Source organism: Athene cunicularia (assembly GCF_003259725.1).
Source record: "Athene cunicularia isolate RWA chromosome 8 unlocalized genomic scaffold, athCun1 chr8_part1, whole genome shotgun sequence".
NCBI classification, from domain to species: Eukaryota; Metazoa; Chordata; class Aves; order Strigiformes; family Strigidae; genus Athene; species Athene cunicularia.
In genome coordinates, this window is record NW_020799109.1 from 29,466,702 (window position 1) to 29,492,497 (window position 25,796).

Here is a 25,796-nt window from a genome sequence, read left to right on the forward strand (position 1 = left end):
GTTTTCTTTTTTTTTTTTTTTTATTTTCCGGTTGGGGAGGGAAGAGGCAGCTCGAGTTTTCTCTTGAAAGCGGATGCTTTTTGCAGTTTTTCCTTCACGAGGCTCTTTAGCTGCTTGCTTCAGTACGGGTGCCTTCCGCCCTGCCAGATGTACGCGTGGGAGAAGCTGGTGGGGAGCCCCGGGGTGGGCAGAGGAGCCCCGCCGGGGGCAGGGTTGGCTGGGGAGAGATGGGCTGGGCAGGCTGAGCCTCTCTGCAGAGGGTTAAAATGTTGTAGTGACTTTCTGAATCACTTCAGATCTTGAAATAATTTTGCATTTCCGAGCTCCTTGCAAACACGCGTGGGCCCCGTTCGCCGTGCTGCTGACACACGTGGGCTGGCTGTCCCTGGGAGCCCAGCTCCGGGCTGTGCTGGGGATGCTGCAGGTCCCACTGGCTGGGACCAGAGCCTCGTCGGCCTCCCCATCGCTGCCGGGGTTGCTCAAGGGTTGCTTGTGCTGCCTCTTGCTCCCCTTTGGACTCCCCCCTGCCCTGGACGAGGCTTGTATAACGTCAGACCAGCTGATCGCAGAAGGCAGCTGGGGCTGGCAAGCCCTCCTCGCTGAAGCAAACATATTAAGAAAGCCCCAGCTAAGTTTTCCTTATACATTATGCCTTGCTCTGGAGTGGTGGTGAGCATGGAGGGGCTGAGGAGCACTTTGGAAGGCTGTTGCTTGGTGGACAAAATCTAGTTTACCGGTAGGACGTGGTCAAGGTATTAACAGGACACTTTGAAGGCATCGCTTCTGGAGCAGGGCATTCCTAGCTGCCTGTGTCGGCCCGAGCTGCTGTGCTTTCCATCTGCAAAACCGCATGGGACCGCTGGAGATAGCAGCCAGCCCCGTGGCCGAGCTGTCTCCTGCTCCTCCCTGGCTAGAGGAGTGAAAAATGCGGGAGCGCAGGGAACGGCTCATGGTTTGGGTTGATTTTTGTGTTGTCCCTGCAGGAACCCCCTTGTCCGGTCTGCAGCCATGGCCACTTCAGCGAGCTCCCACCTGAGCAAAGCCATCAAGCACATGTACATGAAGCTGCCACAGGGGGAGAAGGTCCAAGCCATGTATATCTGGATCGATGGGACGGGGGAGCACCTCCGCTGCAAAACCCGCACGCTGGACCACGAACCCAAGAGCCTTGAAGGTGAGAGAGCGGGTACAGAATTCACAACCCCTCGTCAGAAAGGATGCCATTTCTCTCTCTTTCATGGCAGAAGGATGGTATCTGGGGAAGACATTGCTCCTCACCCCCTTCCACTTGCCTTTTTCCCCAGATACAGGGGAATGTTCCCAGCTCTCCAGATGTGGAGTTTCAGTGAGATGCCTGGGGTTGGGAGCCTGGCTCTGGCGCTGTCCCCACTGCGGAGGGGGCTGTTGGCAGTGGCTGGGGGCTGTTGGCAGGGGCTTGGCAGCCCATTGACTCTCGAGTACTCATTTTGGCCGGAAGTAGTTTGGCAGAAGAAAGTGCAGGGGAAAGAATGGAGCTATCCGGTGTAATTAAGAGCTTGTGTCCCTCAGAACAAACAGTCCCAGCTTACACAATAATAGCATTAGGATTTTCCCCAGGTTGCCATGGTGCTGGCTGGAGACAGTTATGAAATGAAAATACTCTGTGTGACTGAGCAGAATTATCTTTCTTTTTTCTTTCCTCTTTTTTTTTTCCTCTTCCCCCCCCTCCCCCCCCCCCCCCTCTCCTTTCCTCTTTTCCCTCTAAGGGAGTGGTTGGCACAACTCCTTTGAAATCTTTGTGCTTCCCATCCTCCCACTTTACCCCAGGATATGAAGGAGATAACATTCCCTGGGTGGAGTTCACTGCTGCTCCCACTGTGCTTTTACCTGGAGGGCAGTGCGCAGCCAGGAGGGGTGGGTGAGGGGGCCAAGGTGGCCATACTCCTCCTCCTCTATATGAGACTGCCTATGTGTGATTTTGCTTTCCCACGTTCTCCAGGCCGTGCAACATGGGTAAGGGTATTTCATGGCTCCCCTCGTTCCTACAGCTTGAAGATGTCCTGTGCTCTGCCCTCTCCTAGTTTTCCTAGCCACCTCTGCAGGGAGACTGGCTGCTCTGTTCATCCTCGTGGTGGCTGTGACATTGTGACATGGGAAACATCCTCAGTGCTGCTCAGTTCACTTGGGCTTGGCCAGCAGCCCAGCTCCTTGTGTTTCCTAGAGTGTCTGGGGAGCTGCACTCCCTTGTTTTTTGCTTGTTGTGTTTTTTTTTTTTTTCTTTGTCCATTTGGAACAAAATCATCTGATCTGGGATTAGACCTGTTGTAGGCCTGTTCTCTATAAGCATTTTCACCTCTGTAATGCTGGAGGATGGCAAGGAGCCCATCCTCCAGGTGACCAGGGACCCTGGGTCACGATGAGTCATTTCTCTCTCTCCTCCAGATCTTCCTGAGTGGAATTTTGACGGCTCCAGCACTTTCCAGTCTGAAGGATCCAACAGTGACATGTACCTGCGACCTGCTGCTATGTTTCGGGACCCTTTTCGCAAGGATCCCAATAAACTAGTTCTCTGTGAGGTCTTCAAATACAACCGCCAGTCTGCAGGTGAATGGACTTTATCCCATCTCCTGGTGGAAGTGGTGTTTTTGGGGAGGGGAAAGGGAGACCTATCCAAATGTTGTTCATGCCCTTAGCATCATGCATGATGCAAGTAATGCCTGCCCTGAAAATAAAAGGCAAACAAAGTGCTGGTGGTGGAGGAAGAGCTGGTCCTGAGATTCTTCACCAAGGCTGCTGGGACTCAAACTGTAAATAAAGTGGAAATGGGGAGTGGGACTGGAGGGGAAGATAGAGATGCTAATGAGCCTTGTGTTGCTTTTCCATTCTAGAGACAAATCTCCGATACACCTGCAGGCGGATTATGGATATGGTGTCCAACCAGCACCCCTGGTTTGGGATGGAGCAAGAGTACACTCTCCTGGGGACAGATGGACATCCTTTTGGCTGGCCTTCCAATGGCTTCCCTGGACCCCAAGGTAACCTCTCGGGAGTCTACGCTGGACCAAGTCAGGATTTCTAAACACCGTGTTTGAACCATAATCTGTGTGATGCAGTTTAAATGCTTCAGGCAAGCTAAAAGATTTGAGATGTTTCTAGAACTGAAGGAGGACAATAGCAAGCAGGATATTGGTGAAAACTAATCCATAAGATTAAGATTGTTACAGAAAGGCTAAGATGATGATTGGCCACATCCTAATTTGCTGCTTGGTTTGTTAGTCTGCAGGTGACTTAAACTCTTGCCCAGTGTGACGGATTATAAGACCAGACTGTTAGAGGGATTTGTTCTGCATCAGTGCTTACATGAAAAATGGATTTTGGGGCTTTTCCACGCATCCCAAGCCTCTGGAGAGTTCTCCCCTGTGTGTGCTTGGTCTTCACTGTATTAAAGCCCTTTTTTTCTTGGAAATTCATGTTCCTCCTGCTGTTCACCTGTGCTGTTGCAGGTCCGTACTACTGCGGTGTAGGGGCAGACAAAGCCTATGGCAGAGACATTGTGGAGGCCCACTACCGTGCGTGCCTTTATGCTGGCGTGAAAATCGGAGGAACCAATGCAGAAGTGATGCCAGCCCAGGTAAATCGTTTTAGGCATCCTTGTGGAATGAGAGAGTACAGAAAAATCCCAGGCAGTGGGAGATTTTGCTGTATGCTCTTAGTCATGTAGTCTACTTCAGAGCATAAGGGGGTGGGAAGTGCCTTACAGCCAGTGACTCCTCCTCTTGCAGTGGGAGTTCCAGGTGGGACCATGCGAAGGGATTGAGATGGGGGATCACCTCTGGATTGCACGCTTCATCCTCCATCGGGTGTGTGAAGACTTTGGTGTCATTGTGTCCTTCGATCCCAAGCCCATCCCTGGGAACTGGAACGGTGCTGGCTGTCACACCAACTTCAGCACCAAGAACATGAGGGAAGACGGGGGTCTCAAGTAAGTTTTTTGAGATGAATGAGTAGGATCTGTTTGCTAAACTGGACTTGTAGCAGCGAGCATTTGCAGACCTTTTGCCTACATGGGAGACATCACTCTGCTCCTTGGCTGCTTTTTTTTTGTTTTGTTTTTTTTTTTAAATACAGTGATACAATCTCATCTTGGTGTTAGGTGGGAAATTCAGCCAGCAGTACAGCTCCATCAGTGTTGATGGATGCATGAGTAGCCAAGATGTAGCTATTCATAACAGGCTGTCCAGCTCTTGATGTGCCAGTGCTGAAAACAAACTCAGCATAGGCCTTTTGTTGTACAACCATGAAAGAGAAAGACCATTTACTTCTGTCTAGACCAGGCTGTGGAAGTGAATGCCATGTTTTCTTAAATGACAAGATCCTGGAAGTGACAAACACTAGTTGCCTTACGGGACTGATGTGTTGAGTGCAGGTAGAGGGGGACCTGACAGCATTGGGCTGCAGTGGAGCTCTATGCTGGCATTCCTCCTGGCAGCTGTGTTTTCTTGTCTTAATCTTAGTGATGCCCTGGGATAATGAGCTAACCTGTGACTTCTGTGTTGATCCCCTCTGAGAGCAGATTCCTTGGTGACAATGTGCCTGTTGGATTTGGCCACGGGGATCTTTTTCCAATCAGCAGCTGGGGTCAGCAGTAGGAGTGCAGAGAAGCTCTGTGTTAAGATGACCAGAGAAGTGGGTTGTAGGGCATAAGGCTTCCTCATGAAGCGGCTTGGAGACAGCGATAAATCTGGGTTTTCTTTGACTCAATGGTCAAGAGCAGCTCAGCTCGTACCATCCATCAGATGCTCACTGTGTCTTCCCCTCCTCCTCGCTTCCTTCGCAGGCACATTGAAGAGGCCATTGAGAAGCTGAGCAAGCGTCACCAGTACCACATCCGTGCCTATGACCCCAAAGGGGGGCTGGACAATGCCAGGCGCCTGACAGGTTTCCATGAGACGTCCAACATCCACGAGTTCTCTGCTGGCGTGGCCAACCGCGGCGCCAGCATCCGCATCCCCAGGAATGTGGGCCATGAGAAGAAGGGCTACTTCGAGGACCGCCGGCCCTCCGCCAACTGTGATCCTTATGCTGTGACAGAGGCCCTCGTCCGCACGTGTCTCCTCAATGAAACTGGAGATGAGCCTTTTGAGTACAAAAACTAAGCAGACTGCACCCACAGATACTGCCTTCCCCCTGCACTTCCCACACCCCTAAACTTCCCTTCTAGATGTAATCCTGAGGGTACAAGATAACATGTTTTGTGTCTCAGTAACTCTTGTTGTCTTGAGGTGGGGAGGAGGGCAGGTTTAGTTTTATCAGTGTCTGTTTGTCATTGACTCTTCAGAAGACAAGACGAGGAGAGGGAGTTAGAGAACTTTTAACCACTGTTTTACAATTTTTTTGTCTAATTCATGTGTACATCTGATGGGATCCAGTGGCTTCCAGGGACAGACTGCACACACAGAAGGCCAGTAGGCGAGTGGAAAGCTTAAAACTCTAGCTGACTTCCCCAAGAGTCGAATTTGGGGTGTTAGCCCCACTGCTGGCTCTCTGCAGACTAATGGTTCTCTAAGGTTGGTACCCTTCTGGGAAGAAGAGAAGATGGGAGCTGTGATAGAGCCCTGTGCGCTCCTGCCTGTATGGTGTGATGGGGAGATCTTCACCCTCTGGCCCCTTGAGGTTTTTAGGAGTCTCCTGGCATTGAGCTCAGTGTAGGAGCATTGAAGAGAACTCCTGGTTCTGTCACTGGAAGCCAACTGGTCTCTGGCTCATAACACAGAGTGAAGTAGTATTTTTCTATTTAAATATAAAAACAACAAAAAAAATATATATGAAAGTGGGTTTTTTGTTTGTTTTTTTTTAAAAAGAGATGATGTTCCAATGACTCACCCAGCTAGAGCAGGCAGAGCTCCTGAGGATGCTGTTGGAGAGCCTCTAGGTGGGACACAGTGAGCTTGGAGGGCTTGGTAGAGGAGACTAAGATGAGATTTGTTTGTGTGGAGTTTGCAGGAGGTGGTTCCCAGACCCGGGAAGCCCGCAGAAGCGTTTATCACTAACTCAAGCAGTCACGATGTGCTTGCAAGCGTATAGACCAACAGGGAGAGGGTGTCCTGAACTACGAGTTGACAGGTCAACTTAACCATGTTCTGGACAGAGCTGTGGGTGTTTAACCTTTCCAGTGGGGCTAGCATGTCATTAAAGCAGGGCTTTTGATAAAGGGGGAAAAAAAAAGTGTTTTTTTTTCCCAAATATTCTTAGTTTCCAAAACTGTATGGTTTTACAGAGACCATTGATGCCCCTGTTGTGTCCTGGCTCTTGGGCTGCCTGCCATCCATCTGTGACAGGGGCTAGGAGAAGGGAGAGGCTACCTGTCCCTCCCAGCCAGCCCTGGCACCTCCTGCTCTGCTGGTGGGTTCAAACATTCTGGGATTTTACACCTGGTATCTTAGATGGTGCCGGTTATATTCCATTGCATTTGAACTTCTTCCGAATAGTTGGGTTTTTTTATAATAAAAAAAGAAAAAAAGAACAAGACCTTAATTCCAACTTCTGCCTCCTTTCTGTGTTTCATCCTGGCAGCTTCTTTTGTATGTGTGTTGCCTTCACTGTTTGAATGGAATTTGATACTGGTAGGGGTAGGCTTTGGCTTTCCATTTGTAGGGTGGGTTTTTTGGGGGCAGGGGTTTTGCAATTGATGTGTGCTCCCCAGAAAATGGGGTTTTGTAGGTGGCCATTGATTCTCTGGTGAGTGATGGTCCAGTTGGGCTTGGAGCGGGGTTCTCTTGGTATGGGGAAAGGGACTAGGCTTATGAGTGTCTATGGGGAGGGTTATGGGGTAAGTACAGGTGTTTGTGCATCTCCCCAGCTACCTCCACACATGTTCTACAGGATGCAGAAATCCCACAAAAAATAAGATTCCAGTAAACAATGAAAAGGGCTTTGTGGAAAAGGACCTTTTCCCACTCTCCCTATGGAGAAAATGCTCACTCACCTTTGGTATAAAACCAGGTACTTAGAAAAGTAAGCAAGGTAGTGGTAAAGTGTCAACACTGCTCCTGCAGTTTTGTGGTGCTATTTCCCAGCTTCCCCCAGAGGTCCTTGCTTCAGGGGTGGATGCTTTAATCATTCCCATCTTTAAATCTGGATTTACCACACACGAACATCCTGCTGGGCTGTCGAGGCTGATCCTGCCATTGCATTTTTATGGAACAAGTGGTCTTTTGCATCTCCCTTCTGCAGAACATTAAAGGCAGCACCTTCCTCACCACAGTCCTAAACCTATCTCTGTGTCCCTGTGGGGTGGAGTGTCACCAGAGCAGAAGCAAAGCAGATACCATGTCCTTTCCTCTGATTGTGACATGACCACAAGGACTTTGGCCTCAGCTGGAGCAGGGGTTCTGCAGCCAGAAGAAACCCATGCTGCTCTGGAGTAACTCATGAGCCCTGAAGCGCTGGGGTTTTTAGCTGATTTGGGTGCAGAGGGGGCAGCTACTGTTCTCTCTGCCTTCCAAGAAAATGTTAGAGGAAAAAATGGATGACACCTGAATTAAGGAAGCTTCTATAAGGACATTTGCAGAGAAGGAAGGACAATACATGGTAATGAATTTTTTGAGATTCCTGTACCTCCAACTACTCTGCATCCTCAAGACTGGAGCCCTGTCCCTCCAGAGATCCATCCTTTCTGGGGAATGAAGGAATTGAGAAGAGGGAGCATGGCTTAGTTTTGGCCACCAAACACCACCAGCAGCCAAGGCAGCAGCTGAGGGGCAACCAGGTGTTGTCCTGGGGCTAAATAGCATCTCCCTGGACCTCAGAGCCTCATCAATGCAGAGATGTGGAGTACCTACCATTTGTATGTCCCTGCAGAGGATGCCCTCTTCAGGCTGGCCATCAGGGTGATAGGGGGAGCAGGTGTCAGTCCTTTGCTTCTCCAGCTGCCTTGAACATAAATTTAGGACAGGACCTTGATGCTTAATGGCTCCTCTTGTTCTCAGCTGAGAAAGCATTTATCCACTCACTTCACAACTACCCAACTGAAAATAAGGTCAAAACAACACTGTGCTGCAAAATGGCTTTTCAAATGATTATTAAAAATATATGTGAAAAAAAGATTATCATGAATTAGAAGGCAGAAAATCCCCCCTTTCCTCTAGACAGCGTTTACTGACTTTTTCCTAAAGCTTCCTTGCTGAGCCTACTTTGCAGTTACCTGAACACCATTTCCCAACTATGTAGAGCAGAGAGGCCTCCTCTTAAGGCTGTGGAGCTCTTGCAAATTGAGCCTGAAACCTTCAAAAGCTGATTTTACTGCTTATGTATTTATATAAAACATTTTGACTTCTAGCTTCTCAGGAGTTAGCAAATGCCTTTTCTCTGTGTTGTGGTTTGAGGCTGGAGGGCAACTGAGTGCCATGCAGCTGTTCACTCATGCATTCCCCCCAGTGCTGGGAAAGAGAAGAATTAATCAAAAATCTCAGAAATTGAGATAAGGATAGGGAGGGGTAGCTCACCCATTACAGTCACAGGCAAAAGACAGGCTTGTTAGGGGAAGAAAAAAAAAAAAAAGAAGAACATCACTTTAATTTGAACACTAACAAAACCCACACTTAACAGACAGAATGGGATAGTGAAGAATTACCATATCTTTAAACCCCACCCCACCCCCCCCATCCCTCCCTTCTTTCCAGGCTCAGTTTTGTTCCTGATATCTCTATCTCCTTTCCCCCAGCAATGCAGGGGATGGGGAGTACAGTCAGTCCACTGCTTCTTCCTGCAAGGGATATGAGGAGGAAGCACTCTTCTTCCCCCTGCTCCACGCAACATCCTTCTCACAGGGCACAGCCCTCCACAAACTTTCTCAGCCATAAGTTCTCCTCACAGATGCATTCTCTTCAAGGTGCTCTGGCGTGGATCACCCCCACATGTTGCAGTCCTCCCAGTGCTGAACTGCAAGAGTGAGGGCTGCTTCTTTCCATAGAGTCCCAGCCTAGCACAGTCATGTGCTCCAGTGTGGGGTCTTCCACAGACAAACCTCTGTTCCTCCAGTGATCTCCATGGGTGGCAGCCCTGCCATCTCACCATGGGGTACTGGGAGGATCTCTACATGCGCGCACCGCACCGCACCGCACCGCACCGCACCGCCCCCCTCCACTGACCTCAGTGTTTGCATAAGTGTCCTTATAACACCTCCTCACAAGTGTCCCAACCCCCCTCTCAGGTTTCCCTTCTTAAATACGTTATCACAGAGGTGCGGCCACATCGCTAATTGGCTCGGCCTTGGCCAGAGGTGGGTCCTACTTGGAGCTGGGGGAACTTTGTGAAGATTCTCACAGGGGGCCACTGCTGTAGTCCCTCCCCTGCTACCAAAAACCCCACCACACACCCAAACCCAGTACAGTCTATTTACTCACACATCCTTAAAGTGTGAACAACAGTATAGAAATGTTCACTGAATACAAGAAAATTCAAGTGCTGGCCCCAAAAGGTTTGCTAGGCACATTGGAGCATCAGGAACTGCTCCAAATGAAGCAGTCAAAAATAGTATCAGCTTGTTGACATGCCTGTTGGTTATGCTCCCTTTTAATCAAACACCAGCTTAGGAGACAAGGCTGATTAATATATCTGCTCACACACCAGGCCATAACTGAATTTTAAGGCAATCAAAATAAGATTAGCCACAGCTCCCTTCAAATACAGCCTGCAGCAGATGAGCTAATCAAAACCACACTTGCAGCATCTTTTAAGACTGGGCTGTGCCAGACCAATTACTGTGAGGACATGAGAGCTCTTCTCTTTCTGAAGAGCCTGATGAATCAGGTGTGTCTGGTTGGGTTTCTTCTACCCTTTCACACTTCCAGAGTACTACTGCTCTAGTATCTACATACCACTTCCACTTTTGTGTGTGTGTGGTTTTTAGTGTTATTTAATCTTTTTGGTAGATCAGCCTTTGCACAGCTTCTGGCTGTGGCCACCTCTCCCCGAACACAGCTTCTGGAGAAGAAATCAGCCACTCTTAGGTAGGTAATGTTTTGTTGAGCTGTCTTTTGGATGCTGTTACCTGGGGTGGAAGAGAGGCATTTCTTGTTGTTAGGCTAAATTGGTTTTATTTCTCTGAGTCTGCAGTTTTCCCTTTTTCTGGCATGTTGATGTTGGTCCATGTGACTGCCCTGCATCTCTTTCTACCTGTGGAGGATGGGAAGAGATGGTCCCAGGAAGGGAGTCAGACACAGACTGCTGAGGGGATGATTTGCAGAGCTTTGCAAGAGCATGTTTGTGCTTAAACCTCATATTGTCAGAGTAGCCCTGCTTTTCTCTCTTGAAATGTCTCCTGGAGGTCCAGCATCCTCTGATGTGGTGTTCAGAGGAGTCCTGGCTGTGATCTCTGCTTGATGTTCCTTGGCTATATTGTGAGCTGGTGGAGAGCTATAGAAGAGTAACTGGAGGTCCTTTGGCCTCTTGAAAGAGGCCAAGGCATGCTTTGGGAACAGGTCAAGTGTGGCCAGTTGGTAGTTTCTTGTGTGACCTAGATGAGAAAGGTGGTGGAGCCAATAGGCCAATCCTGCCATCACGGACGTCAGTAATTCAGCTTCAGCTGAGCCGGGATTTCATCCCACTTGTTCAGTTACTGATTAAACTGAGAATAGCTGCTTAGGCAACAAGTAGGAGCTCTTGAAAGGGAAGATCTCCTTAGGTCTGCCTGGCTTCCTTGGCCAGCTGGATGCAGAGCCAGATCTGGGGTGGTCCATGAGTGGTTCTCCTGGCTCTTCAGCTGGTACTGACCACATATGTGCAGTTCTTAGTTTCACCGTGCTGGATCTTATAGCTTTTAAATTGAGTCCTGGCTCTCTTTGCTTGCTTGTAAAGGGTGCAGTCCATCTGTAGGATATGCGGTATGGAGAGACAAACAGCTCTTCCTGATGTAGATTATGGGGGATATCGGTCACTGAGTAATGACCCATCTGGATGCCTAAAGGTGACATTGTTAATTGCCCGGTTCATGAAGAAATGGTGACCTCAGTTTGCTCCTTTGTAACTGCTCTGAGACAGTGCTGGGTGTTTTGGAACTGTCCCCCTCTCCTGTGCAGTAACCTTTGATGAGAACATGCAGACAAGGGCTCTGGGCAGACCCAACCCTGCTGTTCTTCACGCTGAAGCATCTCTAGGGTCTCCACCCCCAGTGGGAGATGCTGTGGATCAGAGCCTCTCCCAGCTGCTCCTGGACATGTCTGACCTGTGTTTGGAAGGAATGAGATCTGGGGCTGCGCTCTTCTTCCAGGTCAGCCCCCAAGATCTGGAGTGGCCTCGCACACAGGCATGTGTGGATTGACCTCAATGGGAACCTGCCTGCCTCGGGAAAAATGCAGCGTCAGAGGGGGAAAATAGGGGGAAAATCCATATTCTGTGACTCCAGAATGGGCACCAGGGCTGCAGGTCTTCAAGTCTTGTAGGAGGACTTGGACCTTTGCCTCTCCTAAACCTTATCTCTTACTGCTCCTTTCCTCCCTTACCTGACGAGATGGTGCAAGAGTAGTGGTGCAGGGGGGCAGCTAGGCTTTACTTCAGCCAAAAAATTTGTTGTGGTTTTTTTTTTTTCCCTTTTTTTCCTCTCCACCCTGGCCTGCCCACAGGCTGGCACGGCTGGGCTATTTTGCTTTCATAAGTTGCATTATGTAAGCCATGTCTTGAGTGGGGATGCGGTGCCAACTTGGACTCTGCAGCGGGAAGGAGCTGCATTCCTCTGCTGGGTTTAATCCCTGCCTCCAGCCACAGTTGGTTTGCTGGGAGGAATTGGAGGGCTGTGCCGAGGTTTCTAATCCATTGCCCCAGGTGGAACCAGCTTGTTTCAGTGGAAGCCCTGCTTTCTTTTGTCAACAGGTTGTGCCGGTGACTCTTAGCAAGCCCCTTCCTTGGCTGCTAGGAGGGTTGGCCCAGGCATGCACACCACACCTCAGGACCGTCCTCTCCTCCCCTTGTTTGTTGAACTCTTCATGATCCGTGGCTTAGATTGCGCTTGCTCAGAAAGGCTGATGGGGAGAAAAATGGAAGTGGAGACTTACACAATTCTAGCCCCAAAACCAGCAGAAAAGGTGGGTTGCCAGGCTGACATGGAAAGCAGGCAGGCTGCACAGCCTGGCAAAGACCACATAGGTGCCAACAGCTTCTCCATCTGTCCCACTACTGACTGTTCTCCCAGGGTCCCACATCTGTAGGACGTTACTTTTCTCCCCCAGATCCTTGGTGGGACTCCTGGGGATCCTGCACCCAGGGATTCTGTGGCACCAGCCTGGCTGGGTGTAGGGTGCAGGACAGCAATGGGCACCTGGCAGAGTGTTTGTTGGCTCCCCGGCATTCTGAGCCCACTGCCTCAAGCTGCTGAGCTTGGGACTGATGATCTTCAAGACCCCGTTTGGCTGGGCACAGGCCATGCAGGTTCAGAAGGAAAGGTCCTCTTCTTCCACTTACGTTTTAGATTAAGCTGACAGCAGCAATGCCTTGCTGTATGTTTTCACATCCTGTGAGTGGATGAGGCACTAGACTCCACAGTTTTTGCTGGCAGCTTTCCCCAGTGCCAAACATGTTGTTAAAATGAGAATTATTAATCAGATCCAGGTTTGGGCTGTTTTTTCTCATCCCAAAGTTGGGTGGCTCAGGCCCATCCGTATGGCTCATGGAGATGCTGAGCAGCTGACTAAATTGCCCAGCTGCTTCTGTCTTGAGCCAGAGCTTGGCCAAAATGCCTAAAATACTGGGAAAGCAAGTGAATAGGATCTTCCCCCCCTACTGAGCTGAAGCTGTAGGATTCTGGAAAGGACACTGGGCAGCAAGTATTTGGTAAAATGTTAGGGTCAACATTTGCTTCAACCACAGAAGGCAATATCTGCTCAATGCCTCTCTGTGTTTAGGGGATCCTGAGCAAGCCACCAAGTTTGAGGTGAGAATAACCCTGCCCAGGGCTATTTTGTCTGGATGCCACTTCCACTTAGAAAGCTGCCCGGGAACAGCTGGGCTTAGATATGGGCTTAGCCTGTCTCTGAAACTTGGAGGCCAGGGCTTCGGACGTCTGAATCACCAAAAACTATGTGCTTGCTCTGAAATACAAGATACTTTCAAACTATTTTCCACACAGACAGATAACACATGCAGGGTGACTAACTGGCTCCATTTTTTCCACCTCTCCTTGTGGCTGGCTTTCCTGGCAAGATCTCCATCCGCTCTCCAAAAATGCTTTTACTGTAACATGGATGTCTTCCCTTCTGGCAAGTAACTGTGCCAGTGATTAGCAGGTGACACTGTCACTGTGGGCTGTGGACCTATGAGGAAGCATTTCCTTAAGAGAAGAGATGGAAGTTTTATGTCTGTAATCTCTTTAGTATGAATAAAGTTGCTCATGAAGCTGGCTGGGGAAGGACGTGCTCTCTGGCAGGGCTGTCCTCTACACCATTTTGGAGCTGTGCACAGAGCTGGGTGTGTGCTCTGGATACCAGGAGCCAAGGACAGACCATTGATAGTGGTTTGGCACCAAACAGCATCCTAAAGATTTGTGGCACGCTAGCAGTCTGTGCCATAGGAATGTCCTGGTCAGAGTGAGGTGTTTCATCTGGGTCCTTGGGTCTCTGTTTTCATGGGAAGGGAAAAGGGAGTTGGCAACAGTACTATCTTGCTCTCAAAGCTTGAGTTTTAGAGCTCATGCATGGCAAATTCTACCCACACCGCTCTGTGTAGGGAAAACTAGCTTAGAAACATTACAGAACAAAGGACCGTGTGCAGGACCCTACAGAAGGTGTCTGCTTGGCTTATACAGACAACAGAGAGCAGTAGGGGTTGAGTACAGACCAAATGATGGTACTGCAACACCCCTGTGTACAGGAAGCCAGGCTTTGGCATGGCAGGAGCAGAAGAGCTCTGAGTCACTCCTGTGAGCCACCCACGGCAGCTCCAAAGTCCCTGAGAAGGAGTTGCCCATGCATTTGAGCCTGCACATGGGTAGGCACAAGTCTACATGGTTCCTCTTGAAACAAAAGACAGACCTTCTTCGTGTCGTGTCTTGCAAAGAGGCAGCTTGGGCTTGCGGGGGACCTTGCACTGGAGAATCTCATGAAGCTTGTAAGATGGGAGCTTCTTCTGGTCTGGTCTCAGTAAAAGAAATCTCTATGCAAAGGTTGGGGTGGAGGGAAGGCAGTGATGAGTGTGGGCTCTGCAGAGCACCTGCAAGACCAGGGTGAATGGGCTTCTAACAGGCCATAGCTGAGCTGGATCACTCCCAAGGTGCCTGTGAAAACAGTGTGTGACCCCAGCGTCTTGGGTGGGAGATAGTGACAGCTTAACCCAAAGAGCTCTCTGATGCCCAGCGCCTTCCCCCCTGCTCGCCTTCCCCCCTGCTCGCCTTCTCCCCCCCATCCAATCAGTGGAAACTGCTCACATGAAATCCAAAGCAAAGGCTGCAATACTTGTCTTTTTGTTGTGAATAATGTCAAGCTTTTTTTCTGCATGCGCTATTGAAGCAGCAGCTGTATTTCAACCAGCTGGCAGCGCTTTGGGAGGAGATCAAGTGTTCTTAGCAAAGTCGGGCCAGATCTATGGCTGGTGGAAATTGGTGTAATTCTGGTTGACCTCAGTGCTGAGCTGCTTTATACCAACTTTCAACTAGGCTCCAAGACTGGGGGTTTGGGTGATTTTTGCGGTGGAGGAAAAGGGCTCTTTGTAGAGGTGAAATAGTCATGCATGCTGTTAATGGTGTCTGTTGGAGCAGGAGGGTGAGGAGCTCATCTGTGCAGTCAGGCAGCAGATGCTGCTGGACAGGATTTTGGTTGTGCAGAGAGGTCTCCAAGCACTTGCTGTTGGATAGTCTTCTCAAGCATGCAAAAAGAGTGTGAGACTCTTCTGTGTCCAGGGCACCTGGAACTCTGTGTGTGTTTATTGCCACACGCTGCCTGTGCATGCTGCAAGACCAGAGCACCAGCTCTGCCAAAATATCCAGCCCTTCTGGGAAACGTCTGCAGCGCTGTGTGCTTGTCCTGCAGGATACACTCTGCATCCCTATTTCAGGTACCATGGGGCAGGTGCCAGCCCTTCCTCTGGGTTTGGGAACAGCTTGTTTTGAATGTCAGTAGCGTGGAAAGCAGAGAAAGCAGGAGCAGGTGTGCCTGTGGGCACCGCTGGCCCATCCCTCTGGCACTGCTGCCTGTGCAGTCACCTGCCCCTGTGCTGCTGGACACCCACCATGCTCTCAGCTAGAGCCCTGTTCTTTGCACAGAAGGTCTTGGGCAGCAAAGCTCCTCTGTGTGCTGGATTAACTAAAATAGTGTCTCCTCTTGATGCTCAGCTCAACCCTCCCATCATTCTGCTCTGTCTGTCCACTAATGGGTAGCTCAGCACAGGAGTGGGATGAGGAGGATGGGTCAGACTGGAGAAGACTGGGAGGAGCTGGATGGGAAGGAACGTGCTCAGAAGAGAGGTTTTCTGTTTTCCCTTTTTTTTTTTTTTTTTTTTTTTTTCCCTCCCTTTGGGCCGTTTATTATATTCTAGTAATGAGGAAACATGCAACCTAACTTTAAGAAAACCCAGATATACTGCCCCACGCCCCCAGATTTGGTTCTTAGTCCTGAGGAACTGAGGGGACCTTTGCTGTCACAGGTGCTGTGTCCATCATCCTGTTACTATCAGAGATTTTCCTCTGCTTTGCACCTCCCTCCATCCCTCATTGAATAAACACATGCCTCTGTCATAGCTGTGCTATTCCCAGTACCTGTGCTGGCTGGTTCCAGCTTGCCATGTCCGCAGGGACCAAGGTAGCTCCTCCAGAGAAACGTGAATGTGCCGTCAACACAGCGGCAAGAGGAAACAGCAGTGATGGGAGCAGAGGGTGTGAGAGGAAAGCACGGAATAAATCACGCCCATGGATGTCTTTTTCTGCCTGACTTGGCTTCTCTTTACTAGGAGCTGCACATTTCTGCTCTGTCCCTAGGTTTGGTTGGGTGTGCTGGGCTCATGACTCATTTGCATGGGTGAGCTTTTTGCAGTGCTGTTGACATCTGCTGATCTCAGATTGCTTTCCAACCATTAAACCCTGTGTGGCAACAGAGAATGGAAGGAGGGGAAAACACCTCATTAATTTTTACTCCACCCTGCATCCTTCCCATCTCGTTCTTCTTTCATAGACCGGGAGGAATATTGTTTTTCTTGCCTGAGGGGGAAATTAGATGCTATTTAATTGCCTACCACTATGTAGCATGGCTGTTGGATTCAGGGGCTAAAGGATGCTGTGCTTGGCTGTCACTGAATTGCACTTCAGGCAGGACAGTGCTTCCTGAACTGCATCCTCACTTGTGTTAAGGCTGCCGCTCTGATAGAAGCGGAGAAGGATTCAGACAAGCTGCATTCCTCTGTGCTGCCTGGATTACTGCCCTGAGCAGCCGAGTCCCTGATGTTGGTCACAGTGAGCCCTGGCTCCTGGTTCTGCCTTTGCTAGGGCAGGGCCACCAGAATGATCTAACCAGCCTCCTGGGAAGGCTCCCATTTTGACCTTCTGCTTGCCTTGGTCTCTGTAGTGTGCGGGATGCTCATTCAGGCTGTGGGTCCTTGCAGGGGTGACTGGGTGGAGGGACGTTCCCAGACGAGGAGGAGAACCAGAAACCTCTGAGTAACAAGGCCAGGGGAAGAGTGCGCTCTCTTCTGCAGTCTGTCGTCAGTGGGAGCAATGAAATTATTAACTTGGTGGAGAGGTCAGAGACACGCTGTCTGGAAAAAGTCTCTCACTTGCTGCTGGAGCGAGCGCTTGTGAGCAACTGGCTGTATGTTGTATGTTGTACTTTTAACCCATGCCGGCACACAGCGTTCAACCCTTGCTTCAGCTCCTCCTAACCACACATCTCCAAGGCAGTACCAACCCTCACCTCCTTGCACCCAGCTGTGTGCAAGGTGGGATGAGCTCCAGGCACCACTCCTGCCACCAGTTGCAGTTCCAGAAATCAGCCTTCACAGGGTAAACTGTGCCCTAGCAAAGCCATGCCCTTTGGGATTTTAGTTTGGTTTTATTCTTTTGGGTTGGTTTTTTTGTGCTCAGTGCTATTTTGCAGGTGGTGTAACAGAACACTGCTCTGCAAAGCGGCTCTGTATTTAAAAGCAAAAGCGAGGCATAGTATACATGTTTTTAGCATCCCAAATATGTTGAGATCAAAAGCAGTTTTCAAGGAAAATTATGGCTATTGCTACCTCACAGGGTGCCAGTGCAAACTGGGATTTGAACAGCCACATGGTGCATGACCTTGCTGGGTCCCAGCTTGGCTTCCACTGCTGACCTCATCACAGGACAGTGATTGGGATGGCCAGGACCTGGGCTGCCTCTGGAGCTCATTCTGGTGGGAGAGGCATGAGCTTCCATCCTAGCCCAGCTCACAAACTGCCTAACAGTGCTGAGAGCAGCCAGGCAAGACTCAGGCAGCAAAACCACCCAATGATGGGTGTCTACCTACCTTTTCAATGCCCCCAGTGGATGTTTTATAGGAGCTGCAGATGTTTAATACCCAAGGGTAATTTTTTTTTTCAGGTGGGCTTTTTCTAAGCAGAAAGTTGCAAGCATGAACAAAGAACATGATGATATTCTAAAAGTGGTTATATTTTCCTGTAGCTAAATCTAGCTGTTGTGCCAAATGAAGATTTATTTCTCAATGAGATCATCCACAGGAAGATGGACCATGCCTTCTGAGCAGTAGTAGCTTAGTTGTGGCTGCTGAGCTGGTTTCAGGCGGTGGGCAAGACAGCATTTGTCAGGAGAGGTAATACTTCTGTTAGATTCACTGGATGGCTGGAAGAAAAAACGATGACCTGCTGGCACAAGAGGAAGAAAACAAGAAATGTGTAAGCAGAGATGTGGCCAGCTTCAAACTAGGTACATGAGCTAGTTCTGTTCCTGGGCTGTCCTTGGTTTGAAGACTTCTTGCTCCATCTCAGACCTAAAGTGGATTTAGGCCAGCATCTCTCTGGGGTTTTCCTAGCTGTCTCACTGGAAGAAAATTCTTTCCCCTACAAACTTTAAGGACTTGACACCTGTAGTTTATCTGTCTTAATTTTTCTATGTAAACAAGGCTGAAAGACAGAAGATAAAATGCATATGGTACTCTTCATAGCTTCCCACCCCATGTCACTGGGGAAGCGCATACCAGGTGGGAGGTGAGCCTGGCTCTTGAGGAGACAGGCAAGATGGGGATGGGCGTCTGCTCCAGGAAGGATTAACACAAACACCCGCTTGAGCACATAAGAGGCTGAATCCTGCCTCAATTGCTCCTGGCTCCCCAGCTCTGCTCCTGGGGTGATGTCTGGAGAAAAGGGGATGATGAACCTGATACTGCTGCGGTCACGCAGCATCTGGGAAATGCTGCTGAAGGTTTTTTGTGGCAAGATGACTCCACCTTGTAGGTGTCACACCAGGGCTGGGGTGAAGCAGCAAGCCGGGAGGGGAAACAAAGATGCCTTTGTCACAGCTCCCCTGCCATGTAGAGCTGCCTGGCTCTGTGCCAGGGAGATGCCTGGCTCACTACCAAAGGGAGAGGTTTGAGGGAGGCTGGCTGAGCAGCTAAGAGCTTTGTAGTGCTGAGATTTGGTGGTAGCTGTGCTCTCACCTGGAGATAAAGCCTCCCTCCTGGCAGCAACATAATGGGGCTCAGATGGGGTAACCCCTGAAACTGCTGATGGGGCTAGGCACCTTTCCTCGATGGGCAGAGAGGCTTACAGAAGGATGGGTGTCCTCTCAAGGTACATCTGTGCAACACCCGGGGTAGACAGGGGCGTGCAGGCATGCCTGTCTAGTGCAGAGCGAGTGGGAGCAGGCAGGCTGTCTCCAGGAATGGGGTGAGCATCAATGCATGGGTCTGCGGTGGGTGGGCATGTGGGCAGCTCGGCGCTGCCTCTAATTGCCAATGCTCAGACCTTGGCCAGAGATGCCCTTGGTCCAGCCTGTGTCAAACCAACCTCTGCTGAGCAGAGCCACCCTCTCACTGAGATGAAGGGAGTGTTCGGGGACCCACATGCACAGGTGTCAGGACTGTATCCTCTCATCTGAAAGGGGAGGAGATGAGTCCCTCCAGGTCTAGGATGCACCATTAGAAATGACAAATTCTACCCAGGGAATGGAAAAATCCCATCCCTTGGGACCTCCAAGCAATTTGTTCCACCAGCATGAAAGCCATTTAAAATCCATCCCCTTTTTCAGGATAGGAGAGGATGCATCCATCCTCATACATGTGTCTTTTCTCTGGTTCATCATCACAGGGCAGGTGGGAAGCAAGATCTGCTCATACATTCCCCATCCCCTACAATGTTGTTCATGTCACACATTGCTGCTCCTGTTTTGGAAAGCCCCTGGGACCGTTAGAGTTAATTCTTCATCCCAGCTGCTTTCCTCCTAGAGCTCAGCAGGAAGAGGGATTGTGCTAGGCCAGGGGCACCACTGCATAGGGGGAGGAGAAAAAAAAAGTTTCATGTTCAGACCTTTTACCTAATTTCTGAAGGTTCAGACCTGAAGGCCATAGCAACAAGAGCTGCCAGCGGCGTGATTGGAGGCGGCAGACTGTGCTTGGGCTTCCCTCCCAACCGGCATCCTCACCGATGGGACGTGTCAGCATCGAGGCCGGTGTTGGCTTTCTGCCTTCCCTTCACCTCATCCACGGGATGAACTTGAGGCATGTGGTAGTGTTTTTTCTGCAGCTGATTGCCTTTTCTCATTTCAAGTGCATTTTGCCTGGTTCCTATCAGTTGTTTAAAAACTTCTTGGCACTTGTGAAATCAGATGGCATCCAGGAAAGGCTGTTCTCATGAAGACCTGCCTAGAAATTAACAGGGTGGTAAAAACCCACAGAGTTGTTGTATATATTTGTATAACCATGTAGAAGTAAGAGGGGGTGGCACTTTGCAGCTGCAGAGCAGAGTTTGGCCCAAAGGAGCTTCAGTCCAGCAATACTTTCCTTTGACCAAGGTCAAATAAGCCTTTGCAAAAATATCAGGGATTCCTACAAAACAAAAGCAAAGACATGACTCTAGGCAATAAAAACTGCAAAATGTTCTTGTTATGCCTGTAGCTTGCTAAATCTCCTTTTGGATTTATTAGTGTGGTTCAGCCATCAAGTTCATCTCCAAGCACAGCCCATCCTGGAGAAACATCATGCAATCTCTTTGGGGAAAAGACCCAACTAAATTTGGATGGGCTCCCCTTAGGTTTTCTGAGCAACAACCTCTTTCTTTGGTGGCACCGTTCCCCTTTTATTCTTTGGCAGCACTGTAGACCTGATGCAGCTGTGTGCTCAGTTTCTGCAGGTCACTGAGATCAAATCACCCACCACACTTCTGTAGCCACTATTTGGAGTAGAACTGCATTTTAATCTGAAGATGTGAGCATTTCTGACAGTGCTGAATCTGTCAAGGCAATGAGTGATCAGGGAAACAAAGTACTAAAAGTGGTTAAAAGCAAAAGTACATGCTTGGGAAAAGATGGGGCTGTTGATAAATAGAGTTTACCTGTATTCCCAGATCTTTAGGATCACTTAAAGCTTCAGCAGAGCAGCTAAATTTGATTACATCTATGTTATGGTTCTCTCATGCAACAGGCATCATCTTCCTTCAATCCTTCTTCCTTGATGAGCCACAAGTTTAGCAAAGCATATGCTTAAGCAACTCACTGAATCCACTTAATTCTCCTTATGCTGGCACCAGGTACTCTTTGTCACGGAGAAAACTTTTTCAATGTGAAGCTGGCTGTGTTTCTGCTCTTCCCAGCTTGTGCATGGCAGTGTGAGTTTACAGTTCCGTTCCTAGAGAGGAGCACATATTTCCATGTGTGTTACGTATCTATCTTCAAGTCAGTATTTAAGAAAAAAGAAGGCAGATACACTCCAGACAAAGCTACCTTTGTGTTTTCTGGAGACGTACTGTGCTCGAAAGCTTTCTGTGCATCCCTGTAGCATTTGAACCCTGCCACAGAGCAATGAAACAGTTCATCCCTAGGGAGCTGTGTGAAGAGAGGATCAAATTCCCCCGGATTTTAATAAGCCACAAAATCGGGTATTAGCATTATTCTACTACTCTAATTGGTGTCTAAAAAAATATATGCAATTTTTAGTCCATTCATCTTAAAGAAGATATATTGTGATATTTCTAAGGTGTCCTTTGAAAGTAAGGTTGTCTCTTCAGCCACATCTTACCCCAGTGCTTATCAGTCAGTCAGTGGTCACATCCCACAGCTCTGAACAAATTCAGAGGTCTAGATTTGGGGCTGTACAGCTTTTTTGGGAAAGCAGTTGCAGGAGAGCTGCTGTATGAAATGACCTTGTATCGTGTTATGTAGGAGTGATTTCCCCACCCTTCCCTGTCCCTTCCAGCTCATTTATAAGGTACTTCTCATGTGCCATTGGATTAGTGCAGAAAAACCTTAAAGGCTTGGGGCATCTCTCTTTTCCCCAGGTATAAGCCTGCAGGCATGTTTCCCTTGCAGACGTAGAGCAGACATTGCTCATTTGTGTTCAACTTTCTGCTCTTAAAGCATCATTGGATTATGAATAGGATCCTTATCAAACCAGGTTCATCCAAAGGACAAGGCCATATTAATTGTTTGCAGAACTCCAGCAAATAAACAGCATTCCTCCTGATTCCTTTTTTTGCCTGCTTTAACTCCAATGGCCAAATCAAGCAGAGGCCACAGACTTCAGCAGCAGGGGGGTGACAGCCTTTGGCAAGTATTGGACTGTGCCAAGCTTCCCAGGTGGTATGATCAAACACTATGGAAACAACTTCTGGCTGGAGTCTTTAAATTATGTATTGGAGGGGGGAGGGGGGAAGAGTGCCTATTGCATCTGGGGTCTAAATGTAGAGGAGAGACCTGCTGTGAACAAGGCTTTTTTTCCTTGAAGCCACTTACCATGTTCTGGAGTAAGGTAGGGAAAATGGATAGCAATAACAGTGGTAAAATAGAAGTGTGGATCTTGGCTTCCTTCCCAGGCAAGAGCTGGCATCCTAAAACTTAAGGGCTGGAGTTACAAGAAGCCAAAATGTGTAGTGACTTTCTGTGCCCCAGGAAAAAAAGCAGGTGACACAGGGTATGGCCAAAGCTCTCCACACCTGGCATCTCCATTGCTTCTGGAAAGTCCTCTTTGGTCAAGCTGGTCATCTGCCTAAAGAGGATAGAAAAATTTGCAAACATCTTTCTTTCTCTGAGTGCTGACCAGATGGCCAAAACCCCTTGTTATTCCAACCAGACTGCCTTGTCCAGCCACTGCTGCTCTCCAGTGTGTCTGGGTGGTTTCTCTGTGGATGGGCAGCCAGGGGTCTGCCCCACAAAGCACATCGCTGCTAGGGCTGCAGGCTCGGGGGCTGAGCTTGTGAAGAAGGAAGGGTGCTTGCATGGTGCAATGCGGGGCAAAAGCTAGCGTTGATGCGGGGCAAAAGCTAGTGTTGATGCTGGCCAGGCTGCTGGCTCACCAGAAGGGCTCATGTCTGCAAAATTTCAATCTAGGGCTAAATTTAAACACCAAAATGTAATGTTTAGAAGGCCAGAGAATAGCCCAGCCCTGGTCTCCAGTGGCTGCCTCTAGCCAGCCCTTCCTTTGGCAAGGAAGAGGCTTTTGTTTTCCTAGGACTCCGGGCCAGCTTGGAATAATAACACCGGTGAAACCCTCCCTGCCCCAGCACAATGAAGCAGTGCTCTCAATTCCCAGATGTGCAGGAGGGAAGTGCCCAGCATGTCTCTTCATGATGCTTTCCTTCCAGATGTGGAGTGGCAGAGAGCCAGAGGCAGCCCATTCCTGGCCAGGAAGTGGGCTGGGGAGCGGGCAGTGGAGTTTTCCCCTGGAAACCCCCTGGATCTCGCTGCTCATGGCCTGGGGAAGCAGTTTGGGCTGCCCTGCCAGCTATTCAGTTGGTTTTCAAGAGCTTGAGCAGGCTGCTTCTGTGCTGCAGCAAGGAGGTGCCCCTCCAGCAAAGGTGAGGATGCCTTCCTTCCCAGATGTGTCTTCATCCTTAAAGAGCTCTTGGCCCCCATCTTTTCCTCCTGAGCAACACCAGTGGGGCTGGACTCTATTAAACCTACTGCAGGCAACTTGATGGGACAGAGAGACCCATCACTGAGAAGCCCATCCCTCTGCTCAGTCCTCACATCTTAAGGACAGAGGTTGACGGGAAACCACCTCATGTGTGAAACCTTGTGCCAAGGTCAGTCCCAAGTGAGCCACTGGCACTGCAGGATGAATTTGGAGTTTGGAACCTGGCCCTATAGGATGAGGTCAGGGGTGTTTCAGGTTCAACTACCCCATGAAAGGTGCCTTTTTTGGGCAATACCCAAGGCAGAGAGATTCAGGCAGTGCAGGAAGGGGCTGCCCACGGGCACAGCTGCCTCTCACAGTGCCAGTGGGTGATGCAAGCCAGGGCACCACATCGTGTGACCTGCTTTGGCCATACCTACTGGGTGGAAAATTCCCCTTCCCTTCCCTTCCCTTCCCTTCCCTTCCCTTCCCTTATTTTTATGTAGCTGTACTCACCACCCGTGTTCCCAGAGCTCACCCAATTGGGGTGAATGCTGTGCTGACCTTTTGCAAATCCAACCATTTATTTCCACAGTTTTTCTTCCCAAATTTAATTTTCCACTGGGTAGCAAAGGTGCTTTGTTTGGCTCCTTGTTTACAAGGGGAAAATGCACACCAGAAAAAAAAACACCACAGTTGGTGTAGATTAACTTGCAGCTTGAAGTTGTTTCATTTGCCATGAAGAAATAGTGCAGGTGTCTCAAGTCAAACACGTGCATAAGTCTTTGCAAGATTAGATCTTGTAGTTTGTCTTCCTGAATGGGTAAATATTTCCGAGGGAAACCTTTGCCCTGGTGGCAACTCAAGCTAGGTTCCAGACTATCGCAAGAGGAAATCTTTAATAAAAATATAAAGATTTAAACACACAAACCCCTCTGAAAGACATAAACAATCTGTCTTAAGAAGGGATGTATTTAAAGCAAATCAGAGAACAAGTAATAACAAGAGCTCTATGGAGGTGCTGGGCATCTGAAATCTCATGCTGGAAGACATTACATGAATGAGGGTAATTCAGGTGGGGCTCCAGGTAAAGCCTAGCTGAGGGCGATGCTGTTCTGAAAAGGGAGGGAGAACAGATGTTTTATATAGGATCATAAAGCCAAGACTGTCCTCCTGACTGTGGAGCTGCTTATTACTTGATGCTGGATATGCAGTACCTGTCCAGAAAGGCTCACATCTTTGAGCCTTTGAATGGGCATCTGCAAGCAGTCACCTCCTTCTGCCCTGTGCTGCTGGGATCAGAGGCAGGGAGGAGCTCAGGGAAGGGGCCATGCTAGCCAAGTAGTGGTGAGCCATGTCCTCTGAGTGCTTGTGAGCACCGTGGCTGAAGCAGGTGGATCCTAAAATGCAGGCACAGTTCCCGGATGGGCTGACCGTTCCCGTTTCTCAGGGGTGTTGCTGAGATGTTAACAGGGATGTACAAGAAGCTGGCTGGGGGAAATCCAAGTGGCTGCTTTTCCCAGACTCCCCAGAAGTGATGTATCTGCCCACTCTCAGCCCTTCTGCCCAGTTGGGATGCCAGAGAGAACAAGACCTCCAGCAAAAAGAAGATCCCCAACAAAGTGTTATTGCCAAGAGGCATGTAGCAGCCCGAGGCACCTTGCCATCTCACCGCGTCGGCTGGCCCAGATATGAAAGAAAATCAGAGGTGGCACCTACTGACCCAACAACTGCCACCCCAAAATCTGCTGGCAGGGAGAAGACGTGTTGGTAGAGCTGCAGAAACAGCCTGAACTCTATCCAAGAGGATGCCTTTAGGTGCTGCAGGGCAATGATTTCCAGGCTGGGTTTCTGGGTAGCAGAGTACAGCATCAGAGGTATGCAGCGTGTCCACGCATGGCCCAGGGGAGGGGGGAAAAATCTTCCTGCTCTGTCTCTTCCTCCATTTCTGTCTGCCATATGGTCTTGCAGCATCCTCTGTCATACACAGCCCAGTGCCCTGGGTCTGGATACTGCTGTCCTAGAGCCTGGCTTTGCAAGTGATACTCAGGGTTTTCAACTGACTCCCACCCTGTTTCCCTGCACAGGTGAAGGATTCATACACCACTGGGCTCCAGGACGGTATGGAGTGTACGGAGCCACTCATCTCAGACTAGCTGGCTGGGGCTCTGATGTCACCCAAGCAGCCAGATGGCACAGGACAGAGGAAACCCAGGATTTAACCATCCCATCAGAGGTTTGGGGACCACCAGCATCTCTGGCAGGCCCACCACCTCTGCTTTAATTTAAGAAACAGGAAAAGTTAAACAGAGTTAAGAGGTGGGGGAAGAAAAATAAAAAAAAAAAGAGATGGGGGCCAGCCCTGTGCTGCAGATGGGAGGCATGCAGCCAGAGGAGGAAGAGAGTGAGGAACGGGGTGGCTGCTCCCTGCCAGCTGCTTGGGTAATATCGGCAGCAGTCACGTGCAGAGATCTGCTTTTGGCATAGCCTGCATGTTTGTGTGGTGCAGGGAGGGAGTGTGAAATCAGCTCCCACTTCCAGGAATCCTCCCAGCACAGGATATGTGGCGGGGAGCTGGTAAACATGATACAACTTTTGGCTTGTAACTCCATCGACTCCCTGCATTAGCTGCTCCCTTCCTGGGGACCTCACTAGCCTGATGGCTTCTTGGGGTGTCAGGGCATGGAACGATGTGTCCCAGGGCATGGAACATTGCCAGGAGGGAGTCAGGAGTGATGAGGAGGGTGGGGGAAGCTTGCACCAAGGGTCGGGGGACAGGGCAGCTTCTCCAGCCCTGGGAGTGTGGATATTCCTTAGGTG

General features: G+C 49.6%; 1 protein-coding gene across 1 annotated transcript; it reads left to right on the plus strand.

Annotated features, from left to right (window-relative positions):
- Positions 1-936: 936 nt before the first annotated feature.
- On the plus strand, positions 937-6,490 carry GLUL (glutamate-ammonia ligase). The gene is made up of 6 exons (XM_026853420.1): positions 937-1,174; positions 2,422-2,583; positions 2,868-3,014; positions 3,483-3,610; positions 3,762-3,961; positions 4,817-6,490. The coding sequence occupies exons 1-6, from the start codon at positions 1,009-1,011 to the stop codon at positions 5,133-5,135; spliced, it is 1,122 nt and encodes a 373-aa protein (XP_026709221.1). The 5' UTR covers positions 937-1,008; the 3' UTR covers positions 5,136-6,490.
- The last annotated feature ends 19,306 nt before the right edge of the window (positions 6,491-25,796 follow it).

Coding starts and splice junctions, on each gene's coding strand:
- GLUL (XM_026853420.1), top strand. CDS start 1,009: ATGGCCACTTCAGCGAGCTCCCACCTGAGCAAAGCCATCAAGCACATG. Junction 1,175..2,421: donor CGAACCCAAGAGCCTTGAAG/GTGAGAGAGCGG, acceptor TCTCTCCTCCAG/ATCTTCCTGAGTGGAATTTT. Junction 3,611..3,761: donor CAGAAGTGATGCCAGCCCAG/GTAAATCGTTTT, acceptor CTCCTCTTGCAG/TGGGAGTTCCAGGTGGGACC.